This window comes from Barbus barbus (assembly GCF_936440315.1).
Source record: "Barbus barbus genome assembly, chromosome: 25".
Taxonomy (NCBI): Eukaryota; Metazoa; Chordata; class Actinopteri; order Cypriniformes; family Cyprinidae; genus Barbus; species Barbus barbus.
This window is the reverse complement of record NC_136753.1, coordinates 11,944,674-11,967,070: the sequence shown is the minus strand read 5'-3', so window position 1 is coordinate 11,967,070 and position 22,397 is coordinate 11,944,674. Positions and strand designations below refer to the sequence as shown.

At 37.3% G+C, this 22,397-nt stretch overlaps 1 protein-coding gene across 1 annotated transcript in view; it reads right to left on the bottom strand.

The window, feature by feature from the left end:
• LOC306844463 (regulatory-associated protein of mTOR) overlaps positions 1 to 22,397 on the bottom strand; it is a 285,322-nt gene that overhangs the window by 58,561 nt on the left and 204,364 nt on the right. The window contains exons 11-18 of the mRNA XM_079376622.1: positions 19,414 to 19,489; positions 15,427 to 15,528; positions 10,065 to 10,148; positions 9,749 to 9,859; positions 6,892 to 6,966; positions 6,593 to 6,658; positions 5,543 to 5,734; positions 5,083 to 5,223 (exon numbers count right to left, since the gene is read on the bottom strand). Coding sequence (XP_079232748.1) covers positions 5,083 to 5,223; positions 5,543 to 5,734; positions 6,593 to 6,658; positions 6,892 to 6,966; positions 9,749 to 9,859; positions 10,065 to 10,148; positions 15,427 to 15,528; positions 19,414 to 19,489 — 847 coding nt within the window. The remainder of the gene's footprint in view (positions 1 to 5,082; positions 5,224 to 5,542; positions 5,735 to 6,592; positions 6,659 to 6,891; positions 6,967 to 9,748; positions 9,860 to 10,064; positions 10,149 to 15,426; positions 15,529 to 19,413; positions 19,490 to 22,397) is intronic.

The following is a 22,397-nucleotide window of genomic DNA, read 5'->3' as shown; positions in this document are numbered from 1 at the left end:
GCTACTTGTGATGAGCTTTGATTCTTCATGTGGCTTTCTCTATTACCACCTGCATTATTATAGTGGTTGTCAGTATGTTAAAGGTACAAAACAGATTTTAATAGCAGTGTGTGTTGTTGAATTTAGGGGTTTACATTCAAATTTCTTTGTTTGTAAATTACAGTTTTATACCGTAAATTTTAGTTTTGTTCAGTAAATGTGTTTACAGTTTTTCTGTATTTTTACAAAATTATTCTGGCAAGCACAGCTGCCAAAATTATTTTGTAAAAACTGCAGATTTTTTTTACAGTGTACTTACTCTCAAAGCTGTCAAACATTAAATATCTTTTTCGACCCCTCTGAAATACCCAGATTTGAAATCTGGAGAATTATGACATCAAAGTTCTCCTGGCACATCCCTTAATGTGTCACTGTCATATGTAATCAAAGAGGTGTGTTCCGAACAACTCATGTCTGTCAGCGATACAGCTGTTGAATAAAGATGTTGAGTAAGTCCGTCAAACTCTAATGTTGTTCTGTCAGCGGATGTAAAGAAATTGCACCTCCAAAAACTGTGCAAAGCCTTTCTAAAGATCTGAGCTTTGTAAATGCATGGCTAAAGTTTATTTTTAATAGCATGTCTGAGCAACTGAAAGATTAAGTTTTTATTTGTTCTTCACATTTCACATCAGAAATGTGAATTATTCTAAACCTGCTGTTCATTTTCCACATCTTTTACTGAATCAAATCTTACATCAAGTCTCTGCTCAGTTTGCGTGCGCAAGTTTTTGAGTTAGCCTGAACTTGTGTGCAGCATAGTAAATCTGGTGGAGTATTGTATAATGAAAGCATACATTAATGAAAGCATACATTCATTTAATGCTATTAAATGAACAAAAGTTCATTTAGATTATTTTCCTGACCAATAACCGAAGCTCATTAGTCGATCATTAACCAGTAAGATTTGAATGACTTTTTTGTCACATCATACACCTGCAGCGCTTCTGTGAATGGAGAAAAACAGAAATGAAGTATATAAAAGTAATAAAATAAATAAGACTGCATGAAATATATTTCTCCTAAATAATTAACAGATTAACAAAAGAAAAAAAAAAAAAAAAAACTGTGTGACAAGTATAGGCTACACTTGTTTTTGTGAAAACGCATTCTAGTTTTCTTTATATCTTTATTTTATAAAATCCAACTGATCATGCAGGCATATCAGTTCTAGTATTGCTAACTTGACAATTGAGCTATTTATCATCAAACTAAAATGCAGTCAACCAAACAGAAAAGTTACACTGCTCAGTTTAAAAGGTCCAGTGTAAAATCAGCATTTTATGTGGATATTGGAACACGAGTTAAATACAAAGCCTTGTTTACATAATGAATAATAGTTTAGCAACCAAATGTTGCAAAAAAATAAACATTTGGAGCAAAACGTTTCAGGTTTGCTTTAAATAAATTCATTTTAGCTTAATATACAATTTTATAGAAACTTATTTTTTATTCTTGTTCCGTTCTGAATACAGTCAAATGTAAAGGATTTGTTGTGGAGTGAGGGGAACTAAAAAGGCTATATAGCATTTGTAATGTTTGCAAATGTTTCGTTAAATTTACTATTATTTAATATACATTTAAAATATTATATTATATGTAAGTGTTTGCAATTACAAGGTTAACAGGTGTTTTTGAAGTAAGATTTCTCTTTCATGAGATTACTTCCTCTTTTTGGCCAGGTTATATTTCTCCATGTTGTAAGCTCAAGGGGCACGGCTTCTAAACCGTCATTTTTTTTATATTCAAATGATGATTGAATACAGCCTCCACATTTACCAATTTCAAGATTGGCAGCATACAGTGGGGATTTTGTGTGTTTGCCCACTGACAAAGGAATGATCAGTCTATAATTTTAGTGGTAGGTTTATTTGAACAGTGAGAGACAGAATAACAACAAAAAAATCCAGAAAAACGCATTTCAAAAAAGTTATAAATTGAATTGCATTTTAATGAGTCAAATAAGTATTTGATCCCCTGTCAATCAGAAAGATTTCTGGCTCCCATGTGTCGTTTATACAGGTAAGGAGCTGAGATTAGGAGCACTCTCTTAAAGGGATCCCCGGGTATTAAGACATGTATAGCTTAATATAACGTAAATGATGTCTCTTATTTAAATATGTAATAGAAAACCCATGAAAATGTATTTAAAAAAAATCTACATCGTTTTTGGACTATGGGGGGCGCCATTATTTTATGTGCACAGTACATTCTGTGTCAATGACGTCAAATGGTTGCACTCGGTGAGCTACTGGCTCTTATTTCTATGGTCTTTGGCTTTTTACCGCAACACAACTCAGAATACACAACTCAGAAAATAAAATACTGATAGGATACCACATTGTGTGGCTTTTGGTTGCTATTTTCAGTCAATGGGCAACAAGAGAAGCAATGTAAGACTGCTTTCCTAGCGATAATAGGAGGAGAAAATCATGGGAAGATGCCAGTGGACGAATAAAACTTCATAAAAACCCGCTTCTTTTTTCTCTCCACTTTAGCCCTGATGCCTTTGAGTCTTTTAATAGACCACAGCTACTGAAAGAGCATACAAACGGCTGAGACAAGAAACGCTAGATGCCATCTGTTAAGATGTAAACATGCCGATGCTAATCATGAATCGCGGCTGCTAGAGGAGTTCCTCAGCGCTGATTTCCCTCGATATCCGGGGCGTTTACACTCCTTGTGGGGAAAAATCGATGGTACAGCATTTGGTTTAAACCTATACTTATATACATCGCCACCTGTAAGATCTTTCAGAAGCTGTGATCATCATATCAGTGCTCTTTGGCATCAACTCAACTCGCTGTGTTTGGAGGAGGAGGAATGCTGCCTATGACACGAAGAACACCATCCCCACCGTCAAACATGGAGGTGGAAACATTATGCCTTGGGGGTGTTTTTCTGCTAAGGGGACAGGAAAACTGCACCGCATCAAAGAGACGATGGACCGGGCCATTTACCGTCAGGGCCAGGGCATTGAAGTCAGCCAGGGCATTGAAAATGGGTCGTGGATGGGTATTCCAGCATGACAATGATCCAAAACACATGGAATGGCTCAAGAAGAAGCACATTAAGGTCCTGGAGTGGCCTACCCAGTCTCCAGACCTTAATCCCATAGAAAATCTGTGGAGGGAGCTGAAGGTTCGAGTTGCCAAACGTCAGCCTTCGAAACCTTAATGACTTGGAGAGGATCTGCAAAGAGGAGTGAGATGTGTGCAAACCTGGTGGCCAACATCTGACCTCTGTGATTGCCAGCAAGGGTTTTGCCACCAAGTACTAATTCATGTTTTGCGAAGGGGTCAAATAATTATTTAACTCATTAAAATGCAAATCAATTTATAACTTTTTTGAAATGCGTTTTTCTGGATTTTTTGTTGTTGTTATTCTGTCTCTCACTGTTCAAATAAACCTACAATTAATTATCCAAAATATAGACTGATCATTTCTTTGCCAGTGGGCAAACGTACAAAATCAGGAGGGGAACAAATAATTTTTTTCCCGAATGTTTCATGAACCACACGTCAGATGCTCAGCGACAGTGCAGTCCAGCTCACAAATGTCCCCAGAGTAATCTTCAACGTTCCTCTGAGCCAGGCAACTGTCTCAGTATTCTGCAAGGTGATGACCATCACATGTGCGTAAGAAGAAAATAATGTCCTGCCCTAATGACTATTGTTCCATGGCACTTACGAACATAATTATGAAGTTCTTTGAGAGTATTTTCAAAGACCACATTAAGTTTCCCTCCATATTCAACACCATATAGTTTATAAAACATGCTCTTGGCCTGTTTTACTTACCTGGAAAACAAGGACACCTATTTAAAAATGATGTTCATTGATTTCAGCTCAACACTGAACACAATCATCCCTCAAAAGCTGACTGAAAAGCTGGACAATCTGGCCCTTTCAGTGTAAACAGGACTATGTAACAGTATATATGGACTATATAACAGAGAAACCACAGTGGATTTCAAATTACTGCAGAACCTCCAGCACAATCATGTTGAGCACCTGCATCCCCCAGACCAATATCTTCTTTTACGTTCAACAGAACAAAGTTAGTCATAAAGTTTTGGTTTTGGATTGTTGGGCGAGAGTTTCCTTTAAGACATATGTTTATGTGAAAACTTGCCAGGATGGGCATTTTGACTGAATTTTGTTCAGATGCAATACATAGTGAAAGAGAATTCAATGTGGCACTCACAGAGGATTGTACCACTTAACATCACCTTCATTATATCTCCCCCATCCTCAGCACCTTCTACAGGGGCACCAACAGCTGAATTACTGCCTGGCATGGGAATTCTAAAGCTAACCACTAATTTAAAATCCCTTTAGCAGACAGTAAAGACAGACAAAAAAATACTGGAACCTCTATTCCAACAATTCAAGACCTCTAGCATCTACAAGGCTATCAACAGTGTCAGAGAAACCTTGAATTTCATTGACATTTTTGCAAGCGATGTTGAATAGAAAAGATCATTCAGGCCAAGATATCCAGACAAGAGCTTCTTCCTCCAAGACATAATACTCTCTCGCCCTCTGCTCTTGAGAGGCTGTCATCATATCAGTATTGTTATACTGGTGTTGTAATATGTCCCACAATGTTATTGTGCACTGTCTGTCCAACATCACTGTTACTATATATATATATATATATATATATATATATATATATATATATATATATAGTGTTTTATACTGTGTACTTTACGATGTTAGAAAATGTCCTGTGTGTACTGAGGTTATAGTCTTAAATTAAATATATTTATATCAAATGTGAGCCTGGATCTGTAAGAGAAACATGATGTTGTTCACTCATTTACTGTAAACACATGGTTGACAATAAATGAAAATGGCAATAATTTCTGACATGACATGACAGCATGTTTGGACAAAAGAATGGGAGCAGAATGTTGCTGTCAACCACTATGTGAGAAAATCACGATTCATAAACAATCTCCAGTTCCAACAGGCACAGTTCTTAACATTAGAACAGACTTAGACTATGATAATGAAGTTGATGAAATTCCAATAAACTTGCCTTTCTCACAATGGGACTTCCATCATTAATGAGTTGTGCTAGCATCATAGCCACATTATGATCAATGGTGGTAGAATGATCGGTTCTCTCAGCAGAATTCCCCACAAATGTACCCAACGCAAACACAGCTGCACACCGCACCTGCCAATGAGACCAACAGAAAGCATAAATGAACCACACAGCCATGGTCAGGGTTATTGTAAGAAAGTAGAACTCTTTTTTGAGCATATATTAAAGGTAATAATTCGAGGTCCATATCCTGGTCAGAAATAGACTTGGGAGTACACCGAAAAACAGAGAAAACGTGAAATTTATGTAAGGTTTGTAATGCATTATAGCAGGTTAATATTCCCGGATTAAGATCTGAATTTGCAAGGCACTGTAAACGTAAACCATATAAATACTTGAAAATCTAAAATAAGCAACATCTACAAGAATTAGACTAGCCAACATTCAGAACCTCTGGTATAGGATCAGACAGGAGACTGTAGAGCTTCTCATGGGCACTATCTCGAACTCCACACCAGCGTGCAGAATCAAAATTCTGCCAGATTCGGCCCAAACAGATTGCCACCCACTGCCTCAGAAGAGGATGAGGGTCATTGAGCTGCTCCAGACAGATCGCAATCAGGTTACCCTGCAGACATGCCTCCTGTTGAAAAGAAAGGACAATGTTTTTTTTTTTTTTTTTTTTTTTTTTTAAGATTATTCTGTAAATTCTGACAGGATATTATATATTTGTTATATATAACCTTGCAAAACAATAATATGCTGTTCAAAACATCCTATAATATTCATATTTACTTTTCCAAGTAAACCCTATGGTAAGTTAACTTAAGGTAAGGTAATTTAAGGTAAGCTCACACTATATAAAATTTGGCTGGATTTTGCTGTCGCAGACAGATTTTCCAGGTCTTTGACAAAATCCGCAGATTGCAGCCAAATCGATGCTTGTTGTGTTTGCCGATGCTCGTTAGGTACAAGCAGGTCAGCAACATGATCTGAGCCTGTCCCGAGCACTCACAGATGCTGCAACATTATCAAACTTGTTTCAAATTATTGCCATGTGATCTTGTAGTGTGTGCGATACAAAGACAAGGTGGAACTAATCTAGCCAATCACAGTGCAGATGGTATAAATAGAAAAATCTTCTAATAAATTTCACTGTAAATTTATGTGAGATAACATTTTATTTTTCACTGTTGGTCAGGACTGCCTCTCGACCAAATGTCTTGTCATTTATACCTCCTTAAGGTTGTGTTATGTACTGTGCGCGCTGCTATGACAAGACGATGAGAGATGACAAGAAACCTTGCTGTGGAGTGTGAGCACCACAACAATTCAGGTAGTCATACAGTCCTGTAGTGAGAGCTTGCCCTTAGTTTTAATCTTTAGGAATGCATGTGTTGATCCATTGCTAGTCAGTCAGACAGACAGATAATGTGTTGATTCTTTGCCACACTCATCATCTTGACCTCCATGTGTTTTTATTTCTGTTTAATATCTTTACCTGTCCTGTGTTGTAGTTGTTGACAATGACAGCAAGGATGAAGACTGCCATGGTTCGATGCTCAGCCTGGTTAAAGAATCAGGAGTCAACAACTATATCCATGACTTCATTTAATTTACAGTGTCTATCTTATTTTCACTGTCCATCCATGATTTGATTGGTCAAAAGTACACAAAATTCCAATTGAAAAACAAAGAATAGCCTGAACTCTGCAAATATGGCACAGCAGATTAAGTAAACAAAACAGTTTGTTTTGAACAAAGTGGAAAATGATTCAGTGCCATCTGTAAGATACTCACGGGCATGTATGGGTCAGCCAGCACTGACAGGAAGTACTTGTGTCCATTGTCTTTTACAAGATCAGCTTGGCATGACTACAGGAAAGAGAAAGAGAAAGAGCAGGAGGGAGAGTAGGCGAGTGTAAAAGAAGGAATTGAAGGAGTGACAAAAATGTTACAAAACACCATCCTGACTGCTGACAACAGTTTCTCCCAATCTTGCTGTCTGATATAAACTTCTTACATCTGCGTTTTCTCTGAGTCAGAGTTGTAAAACACTTACATTCTCCCCTAATGAAAACTGAACTACAGCACGTGAGACACATCGCTGATACCAATAACACAATAACAGAGCCTGGAATGACCAGAGAGAGAATGAAAAAAGCTATTTGTCCCATCTCAAACAGAATGTGTGTTGGAGGATAGTGTGGGCAAGACGAAAAGGGCAAGTTGTACTATCGCCTGCTTGTGCTCTCCATTTCATCTGGTGATTTTTTAAGTGCCATGTGCCATTGTGAACACACCAATGACACATACTGACCACTTTATATGAGCTAAACAGTTCTGTATATACCTGAAAAGTGTGGGGTTAGTAAGATTTTTTTTTCTTCAAGAAATTAAGTCTTTTAGTGAGCAAGGACACATTAAATTGATTAAAAGTGACAGTTAAGATTTTACACTGTTACAAAAAAATCTATTTCAAAATTAAATGCTGTTCTTTTGAACTTACTATTCATTGCAGAATCCTGAAAAAATGTATCATGTTTTGAGACAAAATTTTAAGCAGCACAACCACTTTCAACTATGATACTAGGAAATGCCACTTGAACACCAAACTGGTACATTGATTTCTGAAGCATCATGTGATTATGAAGACTAGAGGAATATCTATAAACCATAGCATGCCAATTAAAGGGATAATTCACCTCAAAATGAAAATTCTGTCATCATTTACTCACCCTTAAGTTGTTCCAAACCTGTATGAGTTTCTTTATTTTGTTAAACACAAAAGAAAATAATCAGAAGAATGCTGGTAACGAAAGAGTTGCTGGTAGCAACTGACTTTCATTGTGTGAAAAAAATAATAATTATGGAAGTCAATGGCTACCTGCAACCGTTTGGAACAACTTGAGTGTGAGTAAATGATGGAATTTTAGGTAGAAGTAACCCTTTATTTTTTGCTCATACAATCAATGTCAGTGGGTTCCAAATACTCTTCAAAATATCTTATTTTGTGTTTTGCATGTGTAGAATTAGTCATACAGGTTTGGAATGATATGAGCGTGAGTAAATGATGAGGGTTTTCACTTTTGTGTGAACTATCACTTTAAGATGGCGTGACTAAGAGACCCCCTATTCCCTATTCTATTCTATTGTGCTAAGTCCAACTGTCTTTGCAAGCAAACACGCCAGGATTGACGTCAATACTTTTGAAATCGTGCTTGCATGTCTTGTGACAGAAAGGAGTTTTGAATTGACGCAGGTGTCAATGAGATCTGAGAGCAATGATCTCTACATCAGAGTTGTGAAGAGCTGTGCATCTGGATCTCTTTGCTCGAAATAAAATAGAATGAACCGTTTCAGGTTAGTCCTAAAATTTGACAGTTCAGATTAGGTATAGTTACAGGGTCTCGTTTACAGAGTTTGGCCTTTAATTTAATATCAATTCGCTAGAGTTCCTGTTGGATTTGATAAGCCAATCATAAGAATTGTCCTATCTTTCTTTAAATAAAAATGTGTTTTCAGTAGCCAGATCAGCAGCATTAGAGTGCGTTTTGATTTGAGTGCTGCAGTCTCTGTGAGGGAGGTGCGTGAATGATCATCTATCTCTGCAGGTGTCTTAACCACTACAGTCAGAGACAGATGGCAAACCACTTTCATTTCCACTGCCCTTCCAGACTCCAACATACAAAAATACACTCTGAATGTTCAAAGAATATCTTCTATGACAAACAAAGTCACATTAATTTAATTAAAATGACAAATGTTTTGAATTAACATGCACAGATGAATTGTTCACTAGACCAGCAATATGCATTAAAAAAGAGAATAGGAACAATTTTAATTATGTTGATTTTTTGTTTTATTTTATTATTTAGAAATATAAATCAATAAAGCCTTAACAAATCAGTAAAAATAAACACAAAACAACAAACAAACAAAAAAATTCTTAACGCAAGATCTTGGTCTAGTGAACAATGCATCCGTTCTTTTTTATTCTATAGAAAGATTGGAGTTGTTTTACTTTGTAATCGTAAAAAAAAAAAAAAAAATCTTTCTCTGAAATGACTTTCTGTTGACATCCATACACATCGATGGTGATACAGTTACTGGATAAAAGTAAACCAGTAACGCATTAAGCGCATTAAGTTTAGCGCATTAAGCAAACTTATACTTGGTTCAGCTGCATTATGTGATGCCTACTTTTCACCATCCAGTCAGTTACTGATGGATAAAATTCATCGTATCCTAGATTTTATTTTTTTTTAATTGAATTTCCTGTTTCACTTAGAAGTATGATGCATTATGGAAGTAGAATTCTAATAGCATTTGAATTCACACTGACTTTAAGGGACTGTACTAATCAGAATGTTTCTGATGTTTACAGTCTAAATCTCTCAGAAAAGCTCTTAGATATATATATATATATATATATATATATATATATATATATATAAAAATATATATAAAAAAAAAAAACAGGAGAAAAATAAACAAAAAACGTACAAATGGAATACACACTTCTGAGACCATAAAAAGCACTTTCATCTGTTTATATATTCTTTCTTTCTTTTGGTGAACATTTACTTAAAACGGTGCTGACAAGAGTCTAACCGGGACTCACGTGATTCATCAAGAGATAAAATGGTTTACGTACACTATCTACAGCCAATATCTTTGCCCATATGAAGACCAAAAGAGGCCTGAGCTCTCTTGCTGAACTCTGCAACAGTTTCAACACATATGGAAAAATCCCCACTGAAAGAGCCTGCAGAGAAGAGAGTGAGAGGAAGAGTGAGAGTGAGAGGGGGAAAAAAAAAAAGACTAGGATGATGCAAGGTAGCTGAACATTTTCTGCCATTAAACCATATTGTGCGTAGTTTACCTAACTAACATATGTACATATTGTGTAAAGGCTACAAATAATAATGAAATAATGAAAGTAAAAAACAAATGTTAGTTTTGTATCTCACCAAACTGACGGCCCATGGGCCCAGGTCCAGAAATCGCCCCAATAAATCCAGTGCCCTCAGTCTGTGTACCTGGCTTAAGAGGACCTGAGAGAAACCAGATGGAAGAGAATTAATCCAGTGTGTGTCAATGTGTGACTCTACAAAAGGCTCAAACAGATGAAACACTGCATTGACCCACTGGAGATTATGTTTACAAGATAGGTTGCTATGGTCCCTTAGGGAATATTAGGTATTTAAAACACCTCACACCTACAGGAATCACCAAATGCCCCACACCCACGCAAACACACAAACAGGCAGACATACATTCACACACACAATGGGAACAACTAATATAATAATTTCGAACAGGTGCTCAGGCTCACATACACTCCCTGCAGGCTGGCACAAGCTAAAGACTTCCCACCTGTGTGTACATCTGTGGCTAGAGTGGTTTGTGTGTAATTACATTTACATTTATTCATTTAGCTGACGCTTTTATCCAAAGCGACTTACAATTGCTATATATGTCAGAGGTCGCATGCCTCTGGAGCAACTAGGGGTTAAGTGTCTTGCTCAGGGACACATTGGTGTCTCACAGTGGATTCGAACACGGGTCTCTCACACCAAAGACATGTGTCTTATCCACTGCGCCATCACCACCCGCATTCATTAACATTTATGTATGCACTGTAAATCCTAAAGCTCAAAATAGTTATTTGGTTTGAGCAGAGCAAACTTAACTTAGTTAAAATAAAATGAACTTCAATATGAATATTATTTAGAAGCTACTTTATCTTTTAAGTTAAAAAAACTGAAGCATTTTTGGTAATCTGAATTGTTTAATTGTTTTGAGTTAAATAAATGACTTTGGCCCGGTTTCACAGACGGGGCTTAGTCTAAGCCAGGATTAGATCATAGTTCAATTAAGACATTTAAACAATTTTTATAAACGTGCTAAGAAAAAAACATTACTGGCAAGCATCTTGAGATAAACCAAAGGCACTGATATGTTTCTTTCAGTTGAAACAGCTCAGACTTGCATCTTAGGCTTGTCTGTGAAACCAGGGGTTTGTTTCTTTTCATTTAAACAAACTTAAATTGAACTGAAACTGGGCTGGGACTTCTATATTCGGGTCTGTGCTATTAATAAAAGGGGTGGTCCCATTAAATTTTAGGTATGCAAAATTACGAATGAGATTAACTGGATATGAATCATGCTCAAGGGCTTCTGTTTTCAATGAAAACAAACAAACAAACCAATACCACTCAAAAATCTGGACAAACCCATGTAATTCTTACAATTTTCCACATTTTAGATGATCAAAACCATCTTTTTTACAACAATACAATGCTCTTACAGTCCTCATACCATGTCTCAAACCATACTATAGGTGCCTTTATCAAAGTTCACAATCTATGTTTCTCACAATCACCTTTGGTTTATGTTTAAAAGCTACTTTAATAATATTAATGATCATGCTAAATAATATTAAGTGTAATATGATTTAAAATAAACACCAGTTTCTGGATTTAAGTTGATAAGGCAATATTTAAGCTTTACTTTGAGGGATATGTGCATAAAAAATAAATAACAATAAACAATAATGTCTATGTCTAGATTCAATTAAAATAGTACTTAATGACTTGCCATGTATGCTAGGCACTTGATTTTGTTTTGTAAAAAAAATAAAATAAATCGGAAATCATCCTAAAAAAAATAGGATGGCACAATTTATTATTATTATTATGTATTATGTATCATTATTATTTTTTGTTTTAAGCATAAGCCTTTTTAGATCAAAAGATCTGAGATCATAAGAAGCATAAAAGGAGTTACATGTAAACTGATTTTTAGTTTTAAATAGCAGTTTTTGTTTTCTACGCCAGCATTTTAAAACACTGTATACGTGTGTATGTATTTAAAGCATCTAGATACTGTGGTACACACTCTCAGCATGGTGAGGGGGTCCGGATATAGGCCTGCCCAGAGACAGAGCCATGCTGTGTGTAAGGAGCGCAACAGAAGGTCTGCCCACCTCAATGCCCACACAAAAACACGCACGAACTCCAAAACGCCTGCAATCTCCTGCCAAAACAATATGCCACCCTGCCATAAAGGTATTAATAGATCGCAGGGTCACGTCAAAGCACGGACTGTGAAAATTCTCAGCATGCACCTTGGCTAAAACAGGGCGTTCCTTAATACCCTGAGAAATACCTATGGACAGAAGGAAGGAAGGAAGGAAGGAAGGAAGGAGGGAGAGAGATGAAAGAATACAGAGAAGTGGAAGAAGTGGGAGGAATATGAGGGAGGTTTGTTTTTTTCTGACTCTGGCCAAATGGAAGATTACTCAGCACTTACAAGGTTTTACATACATACACACGTGTGTAAAAGTGTGACTGGCTGCTGAGTTTAAGATAAGTGTGAAAATCTGAGCCCATCTGCGAAGAGTCCAGACCTCTTAAAAAGATGCACAGAAATATGACAAAAACTCAATCTGACTCAACACAAGCAGCAGGAAACAATAATCACAAAGCATTACATAACAGTTTACTTTTTGTCAGTTCTGTGCATTCCCTGAGAACTGAACTCACAATATTGTTGTTTATAGTGCCGTTAGAGCCCTGCATTTCTGCCCGGGCCACGACTTTTTTACGCCTCTTCGGGCCAAGTTTCACGTCATAGTTCAGAGGCAGGCCGGGCATCGGGGCTGTTTTGGGTTTCTCCTTATTTTATACTGTAGACGTCTATTGATTAGTGATGTAAAAAATTGCCGCGCTGGTGGAAACAACAGGAGACCGTGCTGCCGCAACTGAAAGCAGCTCGATGGTGTTTAGTGTCCCGCGGCAGCAGGTGCGCAAGTGACTTCAGCGCAGCTGAATAGTTCTGCGTTCAAATGCACGCAATAAGCTAAAGCTTGCTGCAAAACCCCAGCAAATATAACCATGAATGTGTCTGCAGGAAATAGTAAGGAGATATTTTAATTATTTACTAATAAACTAATGTTTTCTGAGTCTGTGTCGCAAGGATGAAGTTGCTGATCCTGACTCGCCGTCTCCTCATTAGACGCGCCTTTAGAGACAAATGCATCTTTATTGATTATGATTAAGATTATAATAAAATATATATTTTTTTCGATTTTTTTATTTCGTTAAGAAAGCTTTCTATAGATATATTTATCATGTCTGTGAGGCATGTATTCGCTCAGCTTCGGTTCATTTTTGTGAAGCGCTCCTGGTCGAGACGGCAGAAAGCGCATCATGTTTGTTTTCTTTGTTTTATAAAAGAACTACCTTTTGTTGATATTGTGCATACAAATACAAGTAGACCCTTTACAGGTCCAAATGATGTATTACTCTTACCTTTATCAAAAAAATTAATGACGGCGTAGGCTATTTTAATTTGTTTCCACTGAAAAAAATCCAAAGCAGGTGCCTCCATGTCCTGCAGAGCGCGCTTTAGCTTCCACTCTCCACACAAACTGAAATATATATAGGCTAGCGCACATTATTATTATAGCGCAGGTTTAACGTTTAAACATTGTTGAACTGTTTAACAGTAGTATAAACTCTTTTAGGAGAAGGGGGGGGAAAAAGACGGGCTCGGGTCGGTAATTCTGATGAGCTGTCGGACGTGGGCCGGGCTAGGGCCTGAGCGTCTCGGGCCAGGGCCGGGCTAGGGCCTAAATTTGAGGCCCGTGCAGGGCTCTAGTGCCGTACTGTCTGAGCTAAAGGAACAAATAGGCTACACCTAGAATGTAGAATATTTGAACACTTAAGTTACATTTAAATTATATATTTTGAAAGCTTATTACTCAAGAAATTGTGAACAGTGCACTGTAATAGACATCAAACATTCAGAAGTCTAAGCAATGCTGTGTGCATGTACACTGCATTAAAAGTAGATATTAAACAATATAAAAAAAAAAAATGTGTGGATGTGTTGTTAACAACAATAAGTAACAGTGTTTTAATAAAACAACAACAAAACAACAAAACAGTGTTTAGAAACACTAAAGGTATTTTATGTATGTGGGAGTGCCAGATATATATATATATATTTTATTATTATTTTTTTTTGTGAGAGAACGTGTGAGTGTCTGTGTGCTAAGGCACCTATTTACACCAAGGATAACTAAAGTTTTAATAATCATTCTAATTCTATGAGAATAGTCCACACCACAGCAAGAAATAGCACAGAAGAACAGTACTGATGGAATTACTTTTTTGATGAACAATTAAAACATTAAATCAGAATCCATGAGGCTTAAAGGAGCTCAAGCATTAAAAACAGCAGAAGACATAACTGCATTGTGTGCTTATAATAAACAGAATGTTATTGTTCAGTTACTGTTCTTGGTGAATGGGCCTTTATACTATAACCCTGAGTCTCATGAGGTTGACACCAGCCCAAGAGAGAAGAATCATGGGACATGTAATTCTGCTTGGGGTGTCAATGGAATTTAGGGCAGTGTGACTGCAGCACCAGGGAGCTGGACCACAAAACCCTGCAGTCAGTCACTTGTACACACTTTTTGTGTATTTTGTTCTAATTCACACATCCCTTAGTAGTACTGTCTCTGCAGTCAATATCTCTCTTTCTCTATGCCTCTATTGCTCTCAGAGGAGTGAACCTCACATCCTGCTGAATAATCCCAACCGGGAGACACTGTAATATAAAATACACTGTACACAAACACAAGCAACGCAAACCACTGCTGTACTAAACTAAATATTTTAAGTGTTAAACCAATGATTTATTAGAATTGAAGACAATTTACTTTAATCTAGTGATAGGCTCACATTCTCATCAATGTTCATATTCAGTTTTGTGGATGAATTTAGAGTATCCTTGCAGTAGAACAGCCACATGGAGACGTACCAAACTTTGTAACTGTTACTTACCTTACAGTTTTACTCCAAGTACAACAACAAAATTTCAAGAAACAAGAAAAAAAACTCCCTTACAGTCAAATCAACTTTAAAATTGCAACTATTCTGAAAAATAAGTAATACTGTATATTTGTGCGTTGCATTTAGCCTGCTATTTATTACAACAAAAACTCTGACGACAAAGTTCATCAAAGATATTTTTGCCAATATTAATATTGTGCCATATTTTCATCATTGAATTAAATGTATTCATATTGAATATTTCTTTCAACTCATCTGCCATTTTTGGACAAATGTTTGGACTTGTTGCACTCTGGGGTTGTCTCCTCTGTAAAGCAAAAATGCAACGTTGTCTTAGAATTTAGCAGAATGATGTTGCTTCCAATCTTTTGGAAATCACTTCATGTCAGCAGCGTGCCTATGATCACTAAAAATGCTTTCTTGATTTTGAAATGGAGCTATTGAGAAAACTTTTGTCGTAAGTTACCTGCAGGACGATAGGCAGCTGCTCCGGTGGGTTTCTGTTTTCCACGCCCATTGTCAGCCATACCTGAAAGGCTGTCAGCTGCTCAGCAAAGAATGGACTATGCTGTGGATATAAAAACAAATTGTGTGAGACAGAAAAGTAAACACACACACAAATGCAGTGAGCACTGATACTCACATGGTTTAAGAGGAAGAGCTCTTTAAATCAGACAAAAACTGTGTACATAAGTGATCAAGATGGCTGTATTGATCGCAGTAGAATTACATAAGTCTTGCATAACACTTTCTCTCCTCCCCCATTACTTAATTACTCAACTTGCCCATCTCAAATGAGCCTGTTCACTTTCTGTGTGAATGTAATTAGGCAGATGGGTCTTGACTATGTATTTTTTTGTGTTTTTACATTTATTAATACTACAAAACAAGAAACATAAATCCAGGCTGCCCTCTGCCTCTCAGCTTTTACATGCGTAATAATATTCCAATATTAATTTGGAGATTTTGGTGACTTTGCAATTACGTAAGAACTAATTCAATCACCATAACCTGATTAAGCCAATATTGTGGTTTCTAGAAATCTAAACAAGGCAATACATTTCTGTGTAAATACATTTTGATCACATATTCATCATAATTTAACATTCATTTTTATATAGGTATGTCCAAAGAAAGGACATTCAGAGTAATATTAGATACAGTTAGGGAAAATAATAAACATTTTGGAAGAGGAGACAAACATTTGACAGTGATACACTTCAGGACCTATATTTTGCAATCAGTGGATTTGAAGAGTGTGTGTAATTTGGCACAGTTCTCAACAAGTAGCTGTCACTCATCCCACTGTACCACACAGGGCAGTCGTGGCCTAGTGGATACATAGTTGGATCACTTGTAACCCGAAGGTCGTGGGTTTGAGTCTCGGGTCCGGCAGGGATTGTAGGTGGGGGAGTGAATAATCAACACTTTCTCCACCATCTATGCCACGACTGAGGTGAGACCCTTGAGCAAGGCACCGAACCCCCAACTGCTCCCTGGGTGCCGCAGCAATGGCTGCCCACTGCTCTGGGTGTATGTTCACACTTGGATAGGGTTAAATGCAGAGCACAAATTCCGAGTATGGGTCACCATACTTGGCCACACACCACTTCCCTTTCCCTTTTTCCTCTCAGGGTGCTTTCACACTAGCAGTTTAGTTCGAAATAGGGGTATGGTACGCATAAAAAATTCTCAACGTGAAAGCTGTCATGCAGACCCAGGAGTACAACTGCACCAAACCCAAGACTACCTGTAAAAGGTGGTCTGAATTTGGTTGTGCTAAAACTGTGATGTGATTCATGAAAAAAAAAAAAAAAAAAAAACTGCACTGTTCAACAACCTGTCTGCACTCCTCACTCACAATGTTTTTTATTTCCTGCTATTTGCACATTCCTGATATTTGCACATTCCCTTGCACATTTCTACCTCCGGATGCCGTGAAGGTCATTGGCCATACATATGCTACTTACATACCTCTCTTTATAATGCACCTTCTGTTTATATTTCCTTGCAACCTAAATCGTATGTACAGTCATTTGCACTGAGCTAGTCTCTCCCCATCTACCTCATAACTACACTATGTGTCATAAAACAATGTATATACAATTTTTTTTTATTTATCTATTTATAAACCTGTTATTTGCACTTCTGGTTAGATGCTAACTGCATTTCATTGGCTCTGTACTTGTACTCTGCACAGTGACAATAAAGTTGAATCTAATCTAATCTAATCTAATGAGAAGAAGATCATTAGTTCAACAAAACACATGCAAGAATGACAGCGGTGATGATTCACCCAGGATACGAGCAAGTGTGAGCATGCAGTGTAATTCTGCATGTGCAATCAGAGCAGCAAATGAATGGCTCGCAATTAGATGTCAGAAAGCCACGTTCATGCGATGCAAATATACAGTAGTAGATGGAAGTGTCCTTGCACCAAGCTGTGCATAATCGCACCAAATTAAATGTAAAAAATTGACCCATGTTTTATGTTCTGTCATGCACAGTGCATGTTTGTGATAACATAAGAAGAAAACAAATAAGTGTGAAATCAGACCAATGTTGCAGGGGGCATTAGGAACAATCTAGTCTCAGCCTCAGACATCACGCCCACGGACCGTTAGCTAAACGTCTGATGCATATGGCACACTTTTCTGGAAAGACTTCAGGAATGTCGAAGTCATCATCTGACTGGTTGAATTAAACCGGATTTCCAGGAGACACGAGTGTCGCGTTTATTTTCGGTCTGCCGGGAAACAAAGATGCCGTGGCGCCAAACCCCCTCACGAAAGAAGAAAGCCGTCGTGTTTACAAATGTGACGACGAATGCTTATCAGGGTCAATAAACGCTGGATTTTCAAAAGTATGTGAAATATTTAAAGTTTGCGGCATATAATCTTTAAAGTACATCCCAGAGTTTCACACACTGGTTTGTTATTGTGGCGACATTTCCACGCCCCGAAACGTGACGCTAAACGGAACAAAGTGTGATTAGTTGTTTGACATGTCGGTCAAACGGCCTCATGGGCGGGCCTTAGCCAATGAAAGCTACCATGCATTCCAGAACTTCAGCCGTCAGTCTGAGGTCTGGCTACGCGATACTAGGAACAATCACACTCTGATTCGTATGACAGCAAACATGCTCAGTGTGAAAGCCTCCTAAGTAAGAAATATCAAGACATTAGCAGCTCTATAATTCTCATCTCTCATCTTTCTTTTCTCTCGCACACAGATACACACAATTATAAGCATATAAGAATCAATCAATCCCAAAAGTAACAATAAAGATAGGGGTAAATGTGAGACATATTATTTGTTCAGTCCCAGCATGATTACATAACTGAATTTCAGACTTTCAAACACTCTTTTAATAGCCTGAGAACAGCAATATGAATGTTTGTGTGTTAGCAGAAACAGCATCTGTTGCACTAAAGACAAATCATATCAAGTTGAGAAATCAAGGTCACTGCAACCATTACCCAAGACAGACACTGATTCACAAATGTCTGAAAGTCACAAGAGTCAGTCCATTAGATAACATTTTACTGATCCCAGGAGAGAAATTCAGCTGTTATAGCAGAAGAACATATCAGAAACAACAGGAAATGCACCTCATATCCAGTAAAAGTGAAGTGAAGTGAAATTCAGCCAAGTATGGTGACCCATACTCGGAATTCGTGCTCTGCATTTAACCCATCCAACGTGCACTAACACACAGCAGTGAACACACACACACCGTGAACATACACCCGGAGCAGTGGGCAGCCATTTTATGCTGCAGCGCCCGGGGAGCAGTTGGGGGTTCGGTGCCTTGCTCAAGGGCACCTCAGTCGTGGTATTGAGGGTGGAGAGAGCGCTGGACATTCACTCCCCCCACCTACAATTCCTGCCGGCCGGAGATTCGAACCCGCAACCTTTGGATTACAAGGCCGACTCTCTAACCATTAGGCCACGACTTCCCCAAAAACTGAGCACAAAATAAAAAGAGGAAAAAGTAAAAAGTAAATAGAAAAAGTAAATAAAACAGTCAAAAGTTCAGCAGTTAGCACGTGTCCGTGACACTTTTAGAAATGGTGTTCATGAGGGAAACACAGGTTTGAAAGCCACTCATATTCAGTATCGTTTGCTTTTGTGTTAACTTAATGTTGCATTTTTATTTATCATATTTCTTAAAAATTCTGAAAAACAAACTAGGCAATAAAAAGGTGTGATATTAACAGAAAACTGTACAACATTCAGAACATGTGATCAGATCAAATTAAAAAACTACTGAGGGCAAATATACAAATCACTTTAAATATGATTAGAGATTAAGTGAACTGAAATCATAAGTATGACTGCAATGCTAATTTGAGGCAAAGGAATAATAGCTATAGAAGACCCTGAATAACTGATTATGAAATAGTCTCTCTCTGTCTGATCTTAACACAGAGGCAGTATCAGTCATGCTTACCCTGAAAGCTGTGCCCTCCTCGATGATGGTGGGAAGCTGGGAGAGGCAGATGTCCACCGCAAGGTCCCACGCTTGCCTGTGCGCACACACACACAACGATGCCACATTAGTCAATCCCACACTCATGTTTCTTGCTGTGAGTTTCTAGGCTCTGACTAAATGAAAATATGCACTTGCACTTTACTTTGAGCACATTCATTATTAAGGAATAGAGAATCCTGTTAATTTACTTGTTTGAAATCTTTGAGAGATTTTATTTCTCTTCTTCACCCAAAAATTTGAAGTCTAATTATTTGCTCACTCTCACTTACCCTCATATCTTTCATTTTCAAAACACAAATATTTTTAATGAAACCTGAAAGATTTCTGTCCCTCCATTGCAATTCAATAAGCAAAAAACCATGACAAATTTTTTTAATTTAGGCTTATATTCACAAATAAACATTGCTATATCATATATCAAACACAGAACACATCAAGGCCCGGTTTCACAGACAGGGCTTAGACTAAGCCAGGATCTTGAGATAAAACAAAGGCACTGATATGTTTTAAGATCAGTCGGTGCAAGTTTATTTAAGCTGAAACAGCTCAGAATTACATTTTAGTCTGGGACTAGTCTTAAGCCTTGTCTGTGAAACCGGGGGTATATGTGGTAAACAGAAGGTCATATGTGGTTTCTTGACACTCAAGAAAAAATTAGGTTTGATCACGAATGTCACATTAGCACGTTTGAGCTTCCACAAGAAGCAATGAGGTTTGTTTTTGTGCAAGATGTACTGTAGTTTTTGTTTTAAAAATATCGACATGGTACTAAAGCTATTTAAGTAGCAGTTAAGTACACATTACTAAGTACACATATTTAGCACCGTTTTTCCCTGCTGCCTGTGACCCTACAAGAACAGACCCACAAATTGAAAAGCACTGCTATAGAGGATCTGCATGTAATCTTCACTGCACTTGTCAAAGGCTGCATGTAAAGTTGTTACATTACATGAGAACTAATCATCTGTTGACACTTCACCTACAGCAGCAGTGCTGAACTTTCAGAGCTCCATCACACACTGTGGTTTAACACTTCTTTTTCAAAGTATTTTCTTCTGCGGCATAGGCTGCGAGAATTGCTTTGATCACTAAACCCGCAATACTTTGGCTATTTTTAATTCATGATATTACATAACACATCAAACGTGTTGTCCATTCAAAAGCTAAAACTACAGCTATAGCTCTAATATGATTTGCCAGTCTCTATCGGCAGGATGTCTCAGAGTGGAATGTAAATATACAAACATTTTATGGGAGAAAAGTCCCAATAATATTAGGCCAGCTGCCGCAGTGGATCATGAAAACAGGCAATAGAACAAGGCATTCCTCCCAGCTCTAATATCCTCACGCCATTGTCCTGTCTTGCCGGTTTTGCCAATTGATTTGCTTTTCCCTCTCATTAAAAAATCTAACCTTTTCTAAACAGAGACATTTTCCTTCCCTCTGCTGGCTACCCCATCCCACTTTTGCGGCTACATAACTGTGTCTCCTACATGGTGAGGGATGAATTAATGGATGAATGCTAAATAGAGATCAAGTTAATAAAAATCCCAATAGTAAAATCGCAAAATGAATACAATCAAACTACCTGCTTTGTTTGCTGAATTGTAAAATCACCTGGATTTGAATCTGAATCTTATTTTTCAGCCACATAATCATATAACAATAATGATTATTCATTTTATTTATGGTGTAATGACATTCATAAAAACTAGATATATATGGAAGCATATGGGTAGCAAAATTCATTTTGAAATGTAATATGCAAAATGACAATGCAATGTAATATGGCAATGTATTTCTGTATTTAAATGTACATTTTCCCATACATATGTGCAACATTTAGTGCAAAATGAAAATGAAATTGTATTACCCAAATTGATCAGATGTGTTTAACATGTCCAAGCAAAAACTGTAGCAAAATGATCATTTAAATGCCATTTTTCCTAAATGCAATTAGATTTACGGGTAGGACACTTGAGATTGAGATTTTCATCGTGATACCGCGTGATAATTGTAGCAAAATGCAGTGTGAATTTAAAAAAATTCAAAAATGGTGATTTAAATGTCTTTTATTTTTCTTAAATGCATTGACACTTACACTTAAGACATTTTAATTGCATTTTCATTAAATACCCCGCGATAATGTAGTTTAAGTCAATGTGGATTTGAAAATTCATTCCAAGCCCAACCTATCAATCATTACATCAAGGTGGGGCTTCGGCAACAACATGCACAATAAGTCTATATTCCCCATTAACCAAACACTTTTCACCTGTCTCAACATCTCTCACTGTTTTAAACTCTGATTGATGCACATAAGCAAACAGACAGTGCAACTCTACACTTTTACCTATCTACTACGATACTTTATTCTTCTCCAAAAATAAATTGCGTGTCTCCGTTGCAGGTGCATCGCACATCTCACTCTGCATGGCGAGTGATGCACGTAAGAAAATTCTACACTTATTTACCACCTTACATTAAATTTTATTCCTCTCTTTTAATCCGTAACATAGCGCGTGCTCCGTGGCACCTAAACATCATGCGCCTGCCACAAGAGCTCTCACTTTTTACAGCCACCGGACACCACGATTGATGCCCGTGATTTTTAATATTAAGTTATCTCACTTTGGCAGTGGCATGTTGTGAAACCTGCGTCTAAATCGGACTGGTGAAGTGTCATCTGGGGCAGGCAGGAGTAGCAGCGTTTTCTGTATGGTCATGGCAGGACTCCAGATTGCGACCATTTCTTCTGCCTGTGTGACTAAATTTGTATTTTTTTGTGAACAATTATTTTTTATTTTATTTAAAGGCAAACACAATATATATATATATAAATATATATATATATATATATCTCATACAGTGATACAAAAACTACACATCAAAAGGAAGAAACAAAACGACAAAAAAAAAACTAAAACAAAAAAAAAACACAT